At 37.6% G+C, this 20,000-nt stretch overlaps 1 protein-coding gene across 11 annotated transcripts in view; it reads right to left on the bottom strand.

Annotated features, from left to right (window-relative positions):
- MEIS2 (Meis homeobox 2) overlaps positions 1–20,000 on the bottom strand; it is a 167,641-nt gene that overhangs the window by 37,307 nt on the left and 110,334 nt on the right. Inside the window, exon 11 of one of the 11 annotated variants that reach the window (XM_085225091.1) lies at positions 10,262–13,655. The exons of the other annotated variants lie outside the window; for them this stretch is intronic. Within the exon in view, the coding sequence (XP_085081217.1) occupies position 13,655 (1 nt within the window). The 3' untranslated portion in view covers positions 10,262–13,654. Of the gene's footprint in view, positions 1–10,261; positions 13,656–20,000 lie in introns of those variants that run through there. 11 annotated transcript variants of the gene reach the window in all.

The following is a 20,000-nucleotide window of genomic DNA, read 5'->3' as shown; positions in this document are numbered from 1 at the left end:
GAAAGGTTAAGGTATAAGAGAAAGATGGTGAACACGACACTGAAATTTTGAAAGGAAAATTACTGAATCTGGGAACTATTCTATAGGAAGCATCTCAATCCTTCTTATCTCTTTATTTCCTCAAATGGATAAAAAAAATTGCCTCTGGCCCTCTATAGGTTCTCGGGTTTAGTATATCTGTGCTTCTCCAGACAGACTCAATGCACCTGATTATGCTGGTTTAGAACCTAGGAATTTTCAACAGACCTATTTTGAAAAGTTTCTTAGTTATTTATAAAGTGATAAATAAAGGAATTTGTTTATTTATGAATCATTAGTGTAGTACTACCATGGCAGATAACGCAGGGCAGATTTACAGATTCAAAACTACTAGAATGTGTGCTTTTATTAAAACAAGCTGACCAGAAAAAAAATTGTGTCACCGAACAAGAATACTCCTGGTATGACTTTGATAGGCTAGAGATGGGATGATGTGTGTTTGTAGCAGCTATGCGCAGTGGCAAGGGAAAATACTGGTACAGAAAAAAGAGCTAGCTGGGACAATATCAGACCACTACCAACAGGCACAGAGTCCAATGTGACAGACACAGGAAGACTTTTTTCAGTGCAGCTTTGTGAAGGCTCACAGCCCTCAAGTCTGATGACTACAGCTGTATTGAAACCCAAGCCTCAGAAAAAATGAACAATTCAAAATCAGGGTAAGCACTCGATGTACTTTTCATGAATTGTTTTTGAGAACATTGGACATGACCAATATATTCTTTCTGAAGCCCTGCTCATTGAGCAATTCATATAGGACAAGGAAAATTGATTCTGACTTCACACACCTGCATCAGGCCAGGAACAGTCCCACAAGATGTTGTGCCCTGATACTCCTGTCTGAAGTGCGGCTCTCTCCCTGCCTCCCCACTACTTTAAGGGAGCAGCAACTTACTGCTAACCCACAGATTGTTCCAACATCTTCACTCCTCCCCCCAGTCCGTTCATAGCAGCTTGTATTTTGAGAGAAGAGGGAAAGAATCTCCTCAAGAGATAACACATTGAAAATAAATCCTAGCTTCTATAAAAGGTGCAAGCTTAAGTATGCCATGCCCACTGTATTTATTTAAGGATACAAGTTCCTTCAAGCAAAATGTCAATATTTTATTTCCCTCCAACTCTGAAATAGTGTTATTTTAGCTGAGGATTAAATCAACTTTCTGGTTTGTTAATTGCAATAAACCTTCTCAAAAGAATGTAATTCAAAAGTTGCCTTAAATGCACTGGATTTTAGTCTACAGAGTCAACCAGAAAATTGTTTACTAATGTTCACTAGATTTACTTTCCCAAACTCTTCAAGTATTATATTTTATAAATAACTGTGTCATTCAGTTATACTTGTACCACGACAATGATAAGTAGCATGGTACCACGGAAACCAGAAAAATGCATTTAGGGTTGGGCCTATGCATCAGAGAACAGAATCAATCTTCCTAATTAACTGCAAATTAGCAAACCCAAAATGAGTGGGATCAACCTGTCTTCACTGGCCAAGAATCATGTTAAGTATATAGCTTCCTCTAAGTGCCTCTAAATTACATTTACGCCTGTATAAAGTAACATTCTCTTAATCTGATGCTGCATTAGTGTCACTGTTCTCAAAATTATTGCACTGTTTTAAATTTCAACAGATAGGTAGACAGATAGAAAGGTAAACAAATTAATAGACTGTTATGGAGATAGCCTGATATTTTGTTATTCAGGACTCAGAGTAGCTCATAAATCACACTGGAGCCACAAACAAGGTACTAATTAGCATAAGTCTCTGGAAAGAAAAGTTTCTGTTGAATGGTGAAACGCTTTAAGGCCACTGAGCACTAGCTATTAATAAAGATAAAAATAGTAAATGCAGAACAGAAGATAAAATGTAAAAATGGGACACAGTAGATATTTGATTAATTCCATCCCTAATGATCAAAATTGCCAAATAACACTAGGCTAAAACTAACATTACTGACGTACTGTTTTTACTCTTTAGGGTCTATGATCAAAAAGATCTTGGGTATTGTGAGAGTACAAAGGACTGACCTTAGGTGAATTAGCTTAATTAGTTAATGCTTGTAAAGCACTAGATGGGTGTTAAGTATTAATTAATTATGAATTATTATTGGGTAAAGATGGGATTTGGAATCCCATCGCTCATACATGTGCCCCATCCTTCATGCAAGAGTTTCTCTGAGGTCCCACTGGTCTTTCCTCACCTGCTGGTTTCACCAGGTTCAGCACAGCCTTGGCAGCCCCATTTGCAAAAAGAGGGGTATTAGGGAGACTTCAGGCAGCTTGTCCCAATGGCTGAGTGGTAAGTTGGGCACAGAGACCTTATTTTGAAGTCTGCTATGCCTCGCTTTGTGATTTGGTGAGAGAATTTGCATTCTGAGCAAAAGTTTCACAATGAACTGAGGCTTAAATGTGCATCCAAGTTTATCTGTAATGTTTATGTGTAATGTAAGGCTAAAAATGCTTGTCTCACAGTGCTATTGTGAAACCACCTTTTTTTTCTCTTTTGTCATCAACTAATAAAGGCCATTTTATGCATCTTATATTATTGTGATTGATACTGGTTAATACTCAAAATGAATAGTTTGCTTTTGAATTACAGAACATCCCTGAAGAGATTAGAAAAAAAAAAAAAAAAACACCTTCTCAAAATTGTTCTGAGGTATCCTTCCTAGTCACCTTTGCCCAGAGCCATTCTTGACAGAATGTTAGTAATACTCATTTCTTTTTTTTTTTCTGTTTTTTTTTTTCATCTCCCTAGGGTTATTCAAATATTAGTTACTGTAAATCCACTAATACATTGACTCCAAGGCTAATATTTTCCTTTAATTTTAGTATGATACATAACTATTGGTAAATGACATTGAAAAGAATGTTAACATTGAAATACATTTTACTTCACATTAGCATTGTCCAATTTCTCATGTTTTAAATTTTTCTGCCTGGCTGCAGCCTAGAAGAAAATACATGCTGGAATAATTATATGAACAATTTAGATTTAAACATATTGAATAGCAGAAGAGATCATGCCCGCCCATTTGTATTTTTTTCTCCCTTTCTCCTTGCTAGTCTCAAAGATGAGTAATTTCTCTCCTTAGAAGCATACCTAATAGACAAAGCTCTAATGCTTGGAAGAGGGTGAGGGGAGGGAAGCGCTTTATTACTACTGTTCAGATCAATACACAAAAATCTCAGGATGATAGGGTAATTAAAACACGCACAAAGTAATTCATCAACAGCCTTTCACTCCAAAATGCACTTGCCTTTGGAACTTGCTTTCTGATCCCTGATGTTTTTACTTGCAGGGATTTGAGGCAGCTCCCAGCCAGCATTTCCCACTTAGCTTTACAGCCCTTGTTTTCATTCACAAACTAGAAATTGTGTTGGCCTTGTGATGCTTATGCTTCATGTTTTTTCATCTCTTCCCTGCTCTTTGTCTGGTTTGAGCAGCGAAATTTACCTAAGAGCTAAGAAAAAGGAGAAAACAATCTGTGCTGTTTGACAGGTGAGAAGTTCAGCATCAGCTGAATCACTGATAATTTTATGCTGTTGGTGATTACACTTGTAATGTTTGTAAGTGCTCGCGTTAAAAAATGAAATAAGCACTTCTGCTGTAATGAATAGATGGAAGAGTATTTAAAATGTTCTGATGATTAAAAATAATATTAAAACTTATTCTGAGTTATCTAATGGAAATGTTTCTACTGCTCGAGCTCATTTCAGACTCGGGCTGTGAGGAACAGCATTGAAGCCACAGAGCACCACTTCCTGCACTCCCAGAGTCGGCTGTGATGATAATTACCTTACTCGCATTCCTGTTTTCCTTATCAGACCCTCAAATGTTTCTTTCCTAATGACAGAGTTCCAACTGCAGTACTTACAACAGAGTACTTTTTAGAAAGCATTCAAATCCATTCCGATACGTAAAAATTTTAAATGTAACGTAAATGTAACAACTTGGCTGTTCTTACAGGAAAGAACTATGGATCCAAGCAACCGAGTTAGGTCTTTCTAGAATTTGATTATACATTAATGTAGCAGAAAGACTAGGAATGATTTATGCACTGAGCAGGCTCGAGTTCCTGCCGAAGATTTAACCGTATTTCTTTGCTTAGACAAAACACAACCCCCCGCTTTGTTATTTATCATTTGCCCTGTAAATATCTGCTAGCCTATAACAGCCTGGTTTTCCATTATTATTATTTTGTGTTATGATGATGCACAGTCAGTGCGTCAGTTAAGGACACACTACACGTAGTGATAAAATAGCAGAGCCCCCACCCCAAAACTTTCCCAATCTGCATATCAGACCACTTAGGGACACTTAGGGAGATGTGAGAAGGTGGCAGTGGTTTGGAAGGATTAAGTAACAATAAAACAAACAGTTTAGCAGAAAAGCAAGAGTCATTTGCCTAACCAAAGACAGATGGGAGTGATTTGTAGGCACAGGTAGAGGCAAGTTTAAGGAGGGATTTTAAAAAGGATAAAGGTTAGCTTTACACTTTGGCAGGGAATATTTTCCCCACACATGATGGGGGACATCAGAACTACAGAATGAATTTGTAGTTCTTCTCACTTTGATCATCCAGTTACTAAATAAACAAACCAGGTTACCAAAGTCAAAGGGAGCAGCGCAGGCTTTCATTCTACTGGGGCAGCCCAGCCATTCTCCAGTAATCTTCAAAATATCGATGTACTATTTTTGCCTTTCTTCCTGACTAATATTCTTGATGACAACTGAGGCTTCTGCTATCACTTCTCCAGCATCTTAGCAAGGGGTTTAGATTGGAACCAAGTACGTAATGCAGCTGTTTTTGGTATGAAGCTAAGTTCTGAGAACAAAATTTCAAAACAACAACGCTTTAAAAGCACCTCACACTAGTGTAAGTAGCTAATTTCATCTAAAATATGATTATTTCAATGAGATGTTAAATCCCAGAGATTTTGAGCCTGACATATGCAAATGAGCCTCAATGATTTGTCACAGAGCTTGAGCTGCTAAATCACAATACGTTTTTAAAAATTATTTCTTGTTTTTTTCCCTTTCTGTTCTTGTAAAAGATATACACTACTCAACAAATGGAGATGAAGAAACTAGATTGTATACTCAGTTTGGGTTCAGATTTTCAAAAGTAAACATCCAAAATATTTGCCCTTGGGAAGAAAATAAGCATGAAAATTTCAGCTCAGAATCCAAGTATTTCAAAGATTTATTGGTCACTGAAAATAACTGCTGCTGCAAATGAATATTTCACTTCCACTATCACTGTAATAAGAACAACTAATGAATAAGAGAATTATAGCAAAAGTAAATAAAAATTATGAAGTTTGATGTAGTGAATGCAGTATGCATTCTCCAGTAAGCAAGCTTCAAATGAAATACCATTTTCACCAGAAGATTATTCATTCTCGTAATAGCAACCACAGTTTTTGCAATCAAAAATAGCAACTTTGTGAACAGTCTCCTCTGAGCCTTCAAAGCAATAGATCATTGTTGGAAACTTATTCGTATTTTTGATATCTCTCAGTTCCTCCATGCAAATAAGTGGTTATTATGGTACTACATGGCATTACAAGGAATGGTACTATTATTATTGCCATTGAGACAGAAAGAAGCGACTTTTCTAAACAGCTCAGAAACAATAAAGAAAATGCTCCATATCAGCTGAGTCTCAACATATATTCACCTGGTTACCCTGCCTCTTTTGCTGGCTGCTGTTATAGGTTACTTGATCTTAGCATTTGAAATTCTAGTATTTTAATAGGATAAATCCTATTTATCCTAGGATACTTATTTATTTACTATTGCATTATTTGATATGTTTGAACTTTTAAAAATAAACAATTTTAGAAGTTAGAACAAAAACCATTCATAAGTTTGCATGTTACAAAGTATTTATCCATAAATATAAACATATTATAGAGGATGATATATTTTCCTTTTATGTGGAATCTGTTAAGACCTTCCAGTTTTAAGGATTTGTATGACCAGACTGTCATTTTCTCTGAATCTTTTCCTCTGTCATTAGTTATGAACATGAACAGTTTGCTTTGTGGGTATAAGAAGAGTCATGTGATCTCTGCAGGCATAGGCTCAGCATTCTCTACTGACTCACCTTCTCATAGTGAAAACAAGCATGAAGCCAATTCATGAAGCTCTGTACTCAGAAAGCTTCCTCTCATTTGAATACACACTGGCACAGGAGATCCCCTGGCAGTCCCCATGGTGATGTGGGAGCTGTACTGTTACCCAGCCTCCCTGTTGCAGCATGGCATAGGCAGCCACACATAGTGCTCACTGGTGGCACCAGTCCTGTAGCCCTTCAATGAATCTGCCTCTACTCCTGATCTCTGAGGATACTCTTACAGTAGGATAAGTGTCTCATCTCTTTAGAGGCAACACCTGACTTTATATCCAGTCAGAATGTGAAGGTTATGGATGCAGGTCTCCTCTAACTTTACTCTAGCCTAAGCGCTATAACCAATACCAGTTTTTACAGAAATGCTTTTGCATGGCATGCAGAGTTTCAAGTTTTAGAAAAGAAGAAATTTGTCCAGAGTTGCTTACAAAAGCACCAAATTAAACACTCTACAGAAAAATATTTGCTTCCTTACCTCCATGTTTGAATGATTCTAAAATGGCTGACAACATTTCCGTCCAGCTTACCTTACCAAAAATAATTTTATTGCAGACTGTGCTGTAGTGTAAGCTGTGTCACAAGGTGTTTCACTGAAACGATTTTGGACAAGGACCATATCCAACCCAATTCTAATCTAATAAGAAAATAAAATCTATTGTCTCCATGGAAAAGCTTGTTTTCATAGCATTGCAAGTTCAGTATTGTGGCCTAAGAGATTAGGAACAAGTAATCAGCCAAAAAGCTCACAGTGATATTCACTTATAAGAGAATTATTATCTCTAGACCTAGCTATGCAGCAGTGTGACCACGAGCTAACACATTAACTTCTCTTAAATTCAATAAGTACTTGAGTAATACCTTTATTAAAAAATTCACACTGCAAATCATGGTTGACATTGTTTTCCTGAAGCAAATTGGAAAAAGTGACTAGAAGGACGTGTATGACTTGTTTCACATCACTGTCCCTCAGAAATCCCCACAAATATTGACTTCCTGTGATAGCCAATCTTGACAGTTTATGTTGTATGCCCTCTTCAGAGAGAGGTTGGATTCATTAACTTTGTGATGCACCAAAAGGTAGGATACAGGGACAATCTCAGGTAATTTAGTTTGAATACATATATCAGTTGTTCCTTAGTAATTAGCTGTGAATGCCCTACAGAACAGGAAATCAGATTTATCCCATCATCAAGATGGGTGAACAGATATGCTGCATTTACCATGAAGGGAAAACATGCCTGTAAGCAATTATCAATGAGTGGCTATTGAGATACAAGTGCACACTATACTATGGTAAGTTGCATGTCCATAACACATTATGTGAATCTCCTACGATGGACAAAACTGAACATAAGTCTGAGCCCACTTAACTAGTGTTGTGACCATTGGTATCTGGAATACAAGAGCAGTCAGGAAAATGTGAATAAAATAAATACAGGTGGAAAGATTTCCATATAATTTTTTTGTTAGTTTGATTCTTCAGATTCCAAGTGATTTCAGGAGGACCATGATTTCCCTATCTAAGGGTGAGTTTTTCCAATGCTGATCTTATCTTTGTTCAGGATTGGAGTAGATAATTGCAGGCAAAAGGAGAGCTTTCATCAGCTAAAGCCTCAGTAAATGACTGGCAGCATGCTGCTAGTCTGATGTCATTACACAGTAAAATAAGTTCACATAGAGCACTGCTTGGGGGATAAATACAAGACAGAAGTAAAGAAATGTTCTGTCTAACCACTTGTCAATCTTGCAAGACGAGTGAAGGATGTGTGTGGAGCAGTATGGGGTGCTTGAAGCATAGCTGATGACAAAGGATTCTACAGCCTCACAAAATCCAAAATTTAGTTTGGATTGAACTTTTAACAGACAGTAAACTGTTACTCTGATTTGGGATAAGCAGACCTACGCCCAAGTTCATCCTGCAGAGAAGCTTGGAGAGTCAGTTACTCCTGCCAGCAGCAAATTAAAGCAAATAGTTGCAAGTTAACCTGTGATCTGAACTGCCCTATGGAAGAGCCTCTCTCCATCTACACTGATTGGAAAGGGCAATTATGCTCCTATTTTAAGTGCTCTCTTATCTGCTTACTGCTAAATTGAATATATGCAGAATAGAACCAGGAAAAATGAACCAAAACTTTGGTCACACTTTTGCAAGGTATTTATTACCTAGGCTAGCACGTGGACCTTCATGTACAGCAGCAAAAATGTAATAATATTGTGTCAGTCTGGAAAATTCTTGTAAGCAGACAGTAAATGGAAAGACACGATCTCCCCCATGTCAGCAGTTTTCAGAAACAGACAGAAGACAAATGGCAAAAGCAGAAAAGCTAAGAACTAATTCCCACTGCAGTATTGGACCACTGCAGTAAAGGAACCATGGAGCTAAATGTGAGCCCAGCATAAAAAGATAAATCGGGATAATTTCCATGAGGGTTGGCCTGCTGCCTCCAGAAGAAGGGCAATAGATGGGCAACAGATCACTGAAGTGAAACAGCTGAACAGGATGCGCTGTGTAGCAAAGGAGCTATGGACTTAAAGCTGTAGGTGAGAAGCACCTGAAAAGAATCATGACAGCACTTAAAGGACTAACTGTAACTACAAAATATCATTCAAGGTAAGGCAGACTTATGGAGATCTGTAGCTACCTTCATAGAGGACTACCTGATTAGAAGTCTAAAAACAGCACCGAGTTCCAGCAGGACACTAGTTAGCAACATGAAGAGAGCAGCAAAAGAGAAGAAAAAAGGAATATCAGCAAACGGACATTAGGAGTGGGAGATCTACTCAAAAGTCAGCATACTGCAGGCACTTTGTTGCCTCAGAAGTTATAGGAGATGGTATGGATGCCAAGATTGAACTATATATACTGGTAACTTCGAGTCCGCACTGAATGCTTACTGACACAAAAGTCACAAGTGCTAGGAACTACTAAGGGAAAACAAACAAAAACCCCAGAAATTCACTGGAACTCAGAGGAATAACCATGGATTGTAAACAAAAAGAATTTGGAGATGGCCCCAGGAAGTCATTCTGTGTTACTCATAGAATGGAGCCTAGCTGTTGTTGAAGAATCTCTGTAAATCATTCTTCTGATAGCAAGCCAGCTTAATAAAGGGAACATTTTGTGTACTACTGCACAGGACACGAAACAGCTATTAACTTCATTCATTCCCCACCAAGGACAGGGCTAAGCAACCTCCTACCGCAACATACAAATGCTGCATCATAACTCAGTGTTGGGTTGGTGCTCACGGAGCCAGCAGCCCAGCGGGCGCTGTTGCCCGCAGTCAGAGCGCATCACCTCCGTGACACATCCAAGCATCAAAGACTCGTAAAGCGTGCCCCCGGGCCACTCCCAAGCGCAGGTCTTCTGCGTGGCAGAACAGCTAAACTGCCGAGATGGCTTTGCTTCAGCTGTCAGAACTGGGGTGTTTGGCTGTCTGTGAGTAAAAACACCGTTTTCAGACTGTCTTTAAAAAAATAATAATATATGAGGAGGAGGAATGAAGCACAAAATGAGGCTTTCACTTCACAGCAAATCTCTCAAACTAATCAGTCATAGGGGAGGCCAGGTGTCATTCTTGACGTATTATTTAGCATCTTGCTCATTGTTTTATTCTTTTCTTTTTTTTTCTAGATATATACTGTTTTACTAATTAAGGAAAATGAAATTGCCAGTGTTTGGAATTCAGGGTTGGCCTCTGTGAGCCAATCTCACTGTTCTCCATGAACAATTTAAAAATAGAATCTAGTTGTTGTGGGGATTTTTTGTTATTGTTTCTTTCTTTCTTTCTTTCTTTCTTTCTTTTTTCTTCTTTTTTTAATTGGTATCACTTTGTCTAGAGCACAAACACACATGGCTGTAATTTAGCGAACTCCAGTCTTCCTCTTGTGGCAAATTGATAGGATAATTTTATTATAAGTGGAACAATGACTACAGGGAATGAGAGAGAATCTCAGAGAACTACACATAATTTGGTTGACTAAATGTAATACTTGCATTATATCAGTAGGTAATGAAAACAGTGCTGAACACTGGCAAAGCCTAAACCATTTCTGATTCCAGCTCATGTCAAGAGGCCACCCCATAAATCATACCTGAATTTTATTTAATGTCAGAAGCCAGTAATCTGACAGAGTGCAATGAGGTGTTTGGATCAGAAGATGTATACCAAGTCATATGTTCCATAGTCTCTGTAATCACAGGGTCACATAATCCATCTATGGATTTTAATAGTAACTTATTATATTCCCTTTAGTGTTAATTATTTTACACATCACTTGTTTCTGGTTTATTGACAATATTTTAATATCTTTATCACATGAAATTACCAGCATAACCAATCAGTATTCTTTATAAACATGTAGCCTGTGGAGAGATTGCATTATTTCTTTTTCATGCCAAAATGTAAAAGACACAACAGGGTCAGCATCACATCAGACTGTGGTTATTTTTATGATGCAACAAATCTCTGCAGCAAGGTCAATGAGCAGAGCTATTGATGATTTCTGATGAGCAGTTTTCAACCAAATTTCCTTATTTCATTGAGTTCCTTTGAGGACCTGAAGAGGAGTTAAATTCAAGGCAGTCTAGGGTTCATCCTGCTAGCTGCTGCTATCTATAAGGGAATGCACAATAGTCCGCAGGAATGGGATCTAATTGCCTAGCCATTGCATGTGTAGAAAACAATACAATACATGTTATTTTGGTAACGAATAGTGGCTTTCCTGGTTCAAAAGCTAGCATCGTGCATAAAGATTTCCAGCTCCTTTAAAAATTCTTCTGCTTACTTCCATTTCAAAGAAATTTTGATTAAAGGACATGCTTGTAAACACTACAAAATAATAACAAAATTGTATAAAAAATAACATTTTAATCCACCCATAACCCCTTTACTACTCCTTCTGCAATAAGCAGAATAATGTTTGTTTTGCCCTACTAACTAAGGATGAAAGAGTGCTGTGTTTCTTGGAGGAAGGTGAGACAGATCAGGGTTTATTATTTTGAACTCTGGCTCTTTCATTTCTCTCATGAACATTTGCACAAATGATTTTTCCTTGCGTGAATGTTTGCAGATAAATTAATTCCAAGTCCCTCCACTTAGCAACAAAACAGTGTTTTTTGGATGGAGTGAGTGGGCTGAATCATTTACTAATGGCTTCCTGCTTTATCTCGACCATTTGTGCAGACAGGCTGTATCTTTGCTCCAAGCCCTATGCTCCAGCCGCAACAGAAGAGGCAGAGCAGCAGCAGCTATGCTAGAAGTGCTCAAGTTAGGACTTCCCTGAAGGATCAGGGCTGGCATAACCACATACTCTTGTAACTCTCTACCTTATTCAACTACTGCCTTGCTTGTTAACATGCTGATGATGTATGAAGGCATGTACAAATAGAGGACTTCTTTATAAAACAATGAGAAGCTCAGATTTCTGTACTGGTCTTTCTCCTCACAGCCAGTGGAGGCTTCAGGAGTCTCTGTCTGCAACCTTTTGAGCAAGGAATGAACAATTGTCCCCATAACACTGTTACTCAGTGTTTGTGAAAATAACGCTGATGATCTGTCACAAACAATAGAAAACTGTCAAATAAGATAAAAGATAAGAGGCATTGCTGAATCCACAGTCATATAGGCTTTGCAGTTGGAAGGCAGAGCTCTGACAGGGACAGGCACGAATATCAGTGCAGTGCTCAGTGCTCACACTTCACCAAGAGGTCATCTAGAATAAGAGGTGCTTTGCCCAGGGATATCATAACTTAGACACAAGTCTAAGTCCTTCAGTTTTCTGATTTGTTCTCTGAGCATAGAACCCATCCCCTCTTTTGTTCTTCCATGTGCCAGATCTGGCTATTACACTGGTGCTGGAATGTTCTGCTCTTCCTTAATTCTTCCACAGACCGATGTGCATATAGAGTTACTGTTCTCCAACTATGATGGAATTTTTACAATCTCATCACATTTTTCTACTATGTATTCTAACAGTGATATTTTAGGGGAAGGCTGGATTCAAGAGAGATGCGGAAAAAAAATTCTCACTGTTTTTTGTCAACTTTCCTCTTCCTAATTCAATCTCTTGTTCCCACGCTGTCTATGAGAGCATGAAAACTTGATAACATCCTTCCTTTTGTTAGTAAAATTATTACAGCTACTTTCACATAGACAGTGATCAGAAATCAGACCATGCAGCCTAGGTGACCAGTGAAAAAATGGAAAAAGTGAATAATGAGTACATGCAGGGGACTGATTTTGCAAGCAGTCTCAGGTTCAGATTTATTTACACAAAACACTCAGTGAATAATCAAGAAATTCATGAAAAGGAAAAAAAAGAAAAAAAAAACCACCTTAAGTGAATAAACTACTCATTAAGAAGAGATTTCTTCACTCTATCCCTAACAGTGTGCTTCCATTATTTACAACATCCTGGGCAAAAACAAAGCAGCATTATGAAATAAGTGACCATACATGATCAAATTGCTAGTGCATACTAAGAGGGGAAGGTGGAACTGGGGTGGGGATTGGTCCTTCACAGCAAAAATCCCACCTATCTAATGAGGGATTTCAGTATGGTAGAAAGCTGGAAAATGCCATGGTCAACTGATGTTGCTCTTCAGGCATACGCTTCCCTCTCCTGACTCAAGAGAACAACTGAAGCTCTTGGCAAGCACTTTCAGCCTATGCTCTTCCTGAACTATAGGCTATTTCCTCTTACATGTACCAAGTAGAAGAAACTACACTGATTTGCCAATACAATTAATTTTATTTATTTATTATTTATATAAAAATGAGAACTTTTGCCTGATTTGGATTCTTCCTTCTTGAATTAAAAAGCCAATGCTAACTCACATCACCACAACCACTCCCTCACTAATTGCTCTTAAAGTTTTTTTGCTTATCAGTGTTTTTCAAGGAAGCCCACAACTCAAAAGGTCAACTTTAAACAGTCTGAAACATAGTTTAGTGACTAATATGAAAGATAAGATACGCCTGTAAACATATAGAATATGTAACATTTCTCCTGTGTTTACCTTGCAAGGTACAAAAAGACAAAACCTGCTTGTGTTTGCAACAAAACACTAGAACAACGCAGATCTTGGACAAGAGCTGGGACACAGCAGCAAGTCTGAACTGAATGAACAGTCAGCAACAATGATTATGAGTCACATACAAAGAACAGAATATGCTTTCTGCTACAATCACAATAAAACAAAGAAGCAGGAAATTGAAGAAAGCACAGCAAAAAATGTTTTTAAACAGATTTTAAAGTAGTGATTTCTCTATGTTTATTAATAGTTTTCAGTATTTTTGTTGCAAAGGAGGAAATTGGGAATCGTTCACACTTTTAAAAAGACATATTTCTCTCTTCACTAGTAATCTATGAGATCTTCAAAACAACTAAAACTGTGACTTGGAAATCCCCTCCTGCCATGCAAACTCCTTCATTCAGATGTTCTTCTATTTCCAAAGTTCTCCAAACCATGTGAATCTGCAGAAAATATAACTAAAATAAATCTCACAACCTCACATTATCTTTTCATTTCTGAACTGTGAACTATTTGTATTACCGATAAAGTTTTGCTCTGTTGTGGGGTGCAAGGTAAGTATTGCAATACTCTTTCTCCTGCAAAAGGGAAAACTGCACGATGGACGAATTAACTCAGAGAGCAGATCCTGATTGTTGCATATCCTGAATCTTGAGGATAAGCCAAGGAGATCTGTGAGGCCATAGCACACTCGAACAAGGAAAAAGGTTTAACTTTTGGAAATTTCTCCTTGAAGAATTTAGTCTGTCACAAACACAAACACATGCCCATCACGCAGGCAGTACCTTGACAAGTCCTTCCTTTCCTTCATGGGAAAACTCCCTCAGCTCAGCAAGGCAGCAGCACAGCCCAGTGACTGCTGTTCCACACCCCCTTCTCTAACCCACAATTTGGCACTGTCTTGGCTAGGACAAATGAACTTTCAAACACAAAGAGTAAAATATCAGCAACTTTCAGACAGTTTCCACCCCATGTCTTCTCAATGAGCAGTAAAGGCTTGGCAAACATCTTCTTAAGCAAGCCTAGGGAGGCTTATTGCTGTCACTAGGGAACAAGCCTCTGGTGAGTCACTGCCTGCAGAACTAGCCCAAGAGAAAGGCTACCTTTGAGATGAATCAAAGTGAAGAAAAGAAAATTAATGGTGGGGAGGGGAGGAGATGTTTCCAACACATGAAGTCTAATGGAAAATATACTGTGATAAGAGTATGCTTCCCGATTACAAAATGATTTCAGTAGGTTTTGTTGTGCATAAAGGATAAACCTGCCAAGCAGATGAGAACTGAGCAAATATGGTCTCTATTACAAATACTTCCATGCTGAAGTGCAGAAGAAGGAACTTTTGCCCAGTGCATGATTTGTAGGCATTGGGATTTATTATCCTTTCTCCTGATGGGATGGGAAAAGGATAATGAAAGTCCCAATTATCAAGAGGAATGGAAAGCTTCATTACATATCCAAATGGAACTATTAAGTAATCTGGCTTCTGAGTCGGAGTTGTAGTATAGAGGCTGGGTATGACCCCATTCTTCCCTCTTCACAACTAATGTGGCTACCTGCCTATTTTTGTGCAAGCTTATTTGAATTACACAAACTTGCTACATTGCTTTATTGTTCTTCATTAAATGCAATTGGGAATATGAATCAGACATGACAACACTTCGAAGAAATATGCATCCCATGGTAATGTAGTGGAGATCCTTATTTCAGGCTTCCTTCACACAATAAAATGATGAGATGCAAAGGAGCTGGTACAACTGAACTTCAAGGGTTTCTAGTAAGCCTCCACTTGGAGCTGGCAGTCCTTTCCTTTTCCCTTTCCTCCCTGCTTCGTTTACTTTTAAAAGACTGTTTTTGCACAGTCAGAGCACATCTAAATTTCTGGAAACAGCATTAATTTGGCATTATTTTTTCCAGAAATGCTCATCAGACACAGCAGGGGACAAAGGCACAATGGCTACAGTATTATTGCAATTGTAATTTTAGCACCAGAATGGGCATTCCCAATCTATCCCAGCACTTCTAAACAGAGGAACGTGGCAATACCACCTCTCTTCCCAAACATAAGCGGTACATCTGCATACTCAGCACTAGTACATCCAGCTTCCTCCCACACCTCTAACTCCAGACGCAGACTTTTTTTTTTTTTAAACTTGCACCAGCCCTAATCAGGAAAACTGTGCTAAAGCCAGTGATGTTTCACCAGTGAAAGCAAAACTGCACGTAAGTGGAAAATCAGGTCTTTTTGAAATTCATTCAACTTAATGTACAATCCTTCTGGTTCAACCTGAAGAACATGATTTTTAAAAGGGCCTCCTTTCCTAGAGGTGCAATTTTGCATCTGCAATCAGTTAAAACTACAATTAATTACAGTCATAAAACTTGCATCCAAATGTCTGAGTTATGGAGAAGTTGAGTAGTTAGGTAACCACATACATGACTTACATTGAAATTGAACTTTGAGCCTGGATGCAAGACGTAGTATTGAAAATTGAATGCTGTTTCCATTGTCTATAATTTGTGCTTTTCTCTCTCTATCTTATTTTAATTTTCTGCAAGAAAGGATAGTGTGATCATGATGATGAAGAAAATTATATACTAAATTAGATCAAGCTAGAGACAGGACTAGCTAAAGACACTACTTCAAATGAATTTGGCTTTATTTCTTAATACCTATATTGATAATATTTCTACCACAGCTTGCTCAAAATTTCATGACTGGGAGACAAATTGTAATAAAGGAAATTTTCCCTTCAGGCTAGCTGATCTGCAAATCTGTAGCTCTGCTTCACATTTTCACTAGCCATTGATTTGCAAGAAAATGATTGTGAGGTACTACTACATTAAGTAAATTGAAAGTTGAGCTACAGCGTAAATAATCCACTTTTTGGAGAGCGAGTGGGGGCAGCTGAGCTGGTGTTTAGTGGGTGGATCCAGCAGAACTGACAGTGGAGGCTGCATCAGCTAAATCTATCCTCTCAAACAAAACGTTTCTTCTTTAGACATGGTGACACTATATAGAAATAGCATAGTCATAAAGCAGCTCTTCGTATTGCATTGACAAACATTAGAAATTGCTGACTAGAGAAAGGCAAGTAGGTTCAGCAAGCCTTTTCTCTTTCAGTATATTTCATCCTCATCTCCCTGGTTTATCACTATATCCTTCAGTCCTTTCTCTCCTGAGATAAAAACGTCCAGCTGTCTCTTAAACTCATTTAGATTACTTGCTTCGCTAGCCAATTATTCCATATGTTTACTACTGTTTCAGGCAGAATTATTTTACACAATTCCCAGTTTACTCCTGATTTTCTAGTTTTGCAGTGTGTTTCCAAGGTCTCAGACTCCTGATTTTAACCGAATATTCGTTCATCTTTTTCACTGTTATAAAAATACAGAAAACTTTAGTATCTTTAGAACTATGTTTAGGTCAGTAGTTAACTTTCCCACAGGCAACAAAGGTAGATCAAGTCTAAATCCAGGACATCAACTTCTTTTTCCCCTTGAGCTCACAGCCTCTTTGTTTATTTAGTTCCTCTAGTCTCACACCTCACAGAGGTGACTATTGACTCCTTGATGCAGAGATCCTCGCTGAATTTCATGCCCATTTCAGAGGCACCTACCAGTTTTTTATTTGCCATAAGAATAAATTTATCATTTCTGGATTTTCCTCAGAAACATTTTCTTAAAGGGGCAATATCAAAGTTGAGATACAAGAGAAAGTGTAACCTTTCTTGACAATGACTCCCAGATCACTTCTTGCCTTGGTGCAACTCTATTTTCAATACCTGTATGGTATCTACTATCTGCTGTACTTATATGGTATCAACTACAAATATCATCTGATGTTGCGACAGCAGTTGAGATTACTCATGCAAGTTGCAGGTATTCATAACTTCACCAGCAAGGGAAGGGTTCCTTGGCTTGATGAAAGTGGGCAAGACACATTCCCCCTCTCTGTAAGAAAAGATTATATTCTCCTTAGAAGCTTATCTTTCATCAAAGAGTGACACCTACATATAACTTTAGGTGGAATTTTGTTACCAAATTCTGCAAACTAAACCTCATGGTTTAGTTCATGAACCTTTCACAAGCTAAACCCTGCAGTGTTTACATAGCATTACCAGACTCTTAATTAAAAAAAAAAATAAAAAAAAAAATGCTGCAACTGAAAGTCTACAAAAAATGGCATCTAATTAAGAAGATGCCCAAGGGTTAGAGTCTGGGGTTTGAATTTGGCTCTGGCACTTTTCCCCCAAAATCAACAGGTCTCCACCCTGTCTCGAGATTTAATTCTGGGCTGTGGTGACTGATCTAAGTACTTTTGGGGCTTCCTCATAAAAACTCATGGGGTTGATTCTTTCCTCATCTACATCATAATTATGAGAAGCAACTGTAGTTGGGAAATCTCCATTGCTAATTAATATTTTTTTACATTTCAGTTTGTGGATTCTTAATTTTCTGTAGCACATTTTCATAATTTTCTGCCTACACTTTATCTGCTGACACAAGGTTGTTCTTCAGTCTTGCTTGATGAAAGGCCTTTTCTATGGTCTGTTTTCCGCATATTGAAAGTTATTTCCTTATAAAAAGGAAAATCTCAAGGAATTTTAGGGAAAATTCAATGAAAGCATTTTGGAAAAAAAACACTTATGTTTTCCAGTCAGGAGCTACCGAGAAGAAACCATCTGCTGCTTAACATAAGCAAAAATCTTCATAGTTATCGGTTGCTTTTTGGAAAGATTAATAATATCCTGAGCAAATGATGAATAAATTTCCAAAAAAGGGTTTGCAACCTTGCTGATTTTCAAAGTCTTAAAGCATTTCTATAAAATATATGTAGTGAACTTAAACAACTGAAGTAGGCTTGGATTTTAGTGCATTTTTGGACCACTCAGGAATAATCCGGATTCCCAGATGGCAGACTACAGGTTGAAAACGACTGATCTACAGATACCATTTGGAATAATCCTCCTAAGGTTTTAATATTCAGCTAAACTTGAACACTGTCCAAATGGCAGTGTATGACCAAGAAAGACATGAGCACCTTCTTTATTTGAGAATTGTCACATATCTAGACTGATTGAATACTAATAAAAAGCACATAAAAAAATGTAAAATAATTTGAGAGCTGAAGCTCAAACAAATAATGACTTTACAGAAATACAGAAAGGAAAGAGAGATGTAAAAAAGATATCTGAGATTTTACAATTTCAAATAAGGTTATCTGAGGTATGAAATAAATGATTCTAATGCATACTTCTAGCATGTACTTCAACTTATTATTTTCTGCAGGACCACAGCAAGAATCAAATTATTGCATTTAATTCTTACAGCAAGAACTCAATAATGTAATGCTTTTTGTTTTTATAATATTTATTCATTTCAAGATGTTTATTTACTAAAACCAAATATGTATTCACTATATTCCCTAAAACCAATGAACCAGTTAGTAAATTAAGCTTCTATTTTTCCTAAAGCTTAGGTTTCAATTCCCTAAGAACCTAATGTGAAGGGCCTTTTACCTGCTGTCAAACCTGCCCACATCTCCCCTCCCTGCAAAAAATAAATGAAAAAAAATTCCCTTTTCATCAAAACCAGCTATTCTTCCTTAAATGTCACCTGGTCCCAAAACCAGCAAAATCTGAATTTCACAGTCACATTAGATATATGAGTAGAATTCTGCTCTGAATAGACTACATAACAAGTTACAGCATTAAGAGTAAGCACGTTACAACATACAGGCAATCTGGAAAAATGCCTAAACCTTTCACAAGTATTTTCTTTCTCCTTTACAGCTTTTACCTTCTCTCTCTCACCACAATCTAACAGGGTGCTCAAGCATGCTGCCAGCTTCAAGCACATTAAGTACTCCCTCTGCGATACATGCATACACTATTTTCAAATATAGCATCACACATACACATGGCAGAACCCAGACCTATGTCTAGAAAAGAAATTTCTGTTCAAGAAGCTCTTTGTTCCTGTCTTCAGCCCGATTTCAGAAAAATACTTTTATTTAGGAAAGACATTTAATCACATGCTTAGCATGTGCTTGAAGTTCATTCAAAACAATGAGAAAGATTTGTACAAGCACCTAACTGTGAGAATAGTAAAGTTCGTGCTCCACTGTTCAAAATAATTATGGGAAAAAAATATTTATTTTTTTTAATCCTTTCTCTTCTATTAATTCTACTTGCCAAGTCTTCTTGAGTCTTCTGTCTATAGTGAATGCTTTAACAGACTGCAGCAATGGTGCTTATAGTACTCTTCGTCCTTCAATATCAGTGTACATTTTTAAGCTTTCTTCTGCTCATTTTGCTTTATATTTTTAAACTGGACCAGGCTTGCTTTTACGAGCCTTACTCCTTTCAATTTTTCTACACTTTGCAGCTTTCATCAGTTACAGTGGTTTCTTTGTCTTTCCATCAATTGAGATGTAAAAAGGATAATTTAGAAAGGTGGGAGGATATGGAGTGGGAAGTGAGAATGAGGAAAGCTTCTTCAAAAAGTTTTCCCCGTATTTTACCTTGTCACGCAGCCTTATATAAAAACAGTCTCCTTTGGTGATGGCAGGCAGGGCTACCTTCTTCATAGCATACTATGGATGCCATTCAACAAAACAATAAAGCTCTTACTTAATTCTAAATGGATACATAAATTTTATTATCTTCAATAATCACAAGTTAAAGATAAGTGTGAACTGAAGTGCTTTGCCAACTAAGAATGAACTTAAGTCATTCCAATGTTCCTCACTGAATCTTGGCCTGAAGATTGGCCACATCAGTATTCCA

Source organism: Meleagris gallopavo, chromosome 5 (genome assembly GCF_905368555.1).
Source record: "Meleagris gallopavo chromosome 5, MGAL_WU_HG_1.1, whole genome shotgun sequence".
Classification (NCBI taxonomy): domain Eukaryota; kingdom Metazoa; phylum Chordata; class Aves; order Galliformes; family Phasianidae; genus Meleagris; species Meleagris gallopavo.
Note: the sequence above shows the minus strand (reverse complement) of the source record. Positions and strands in the feature narration are given on the sequence as shown.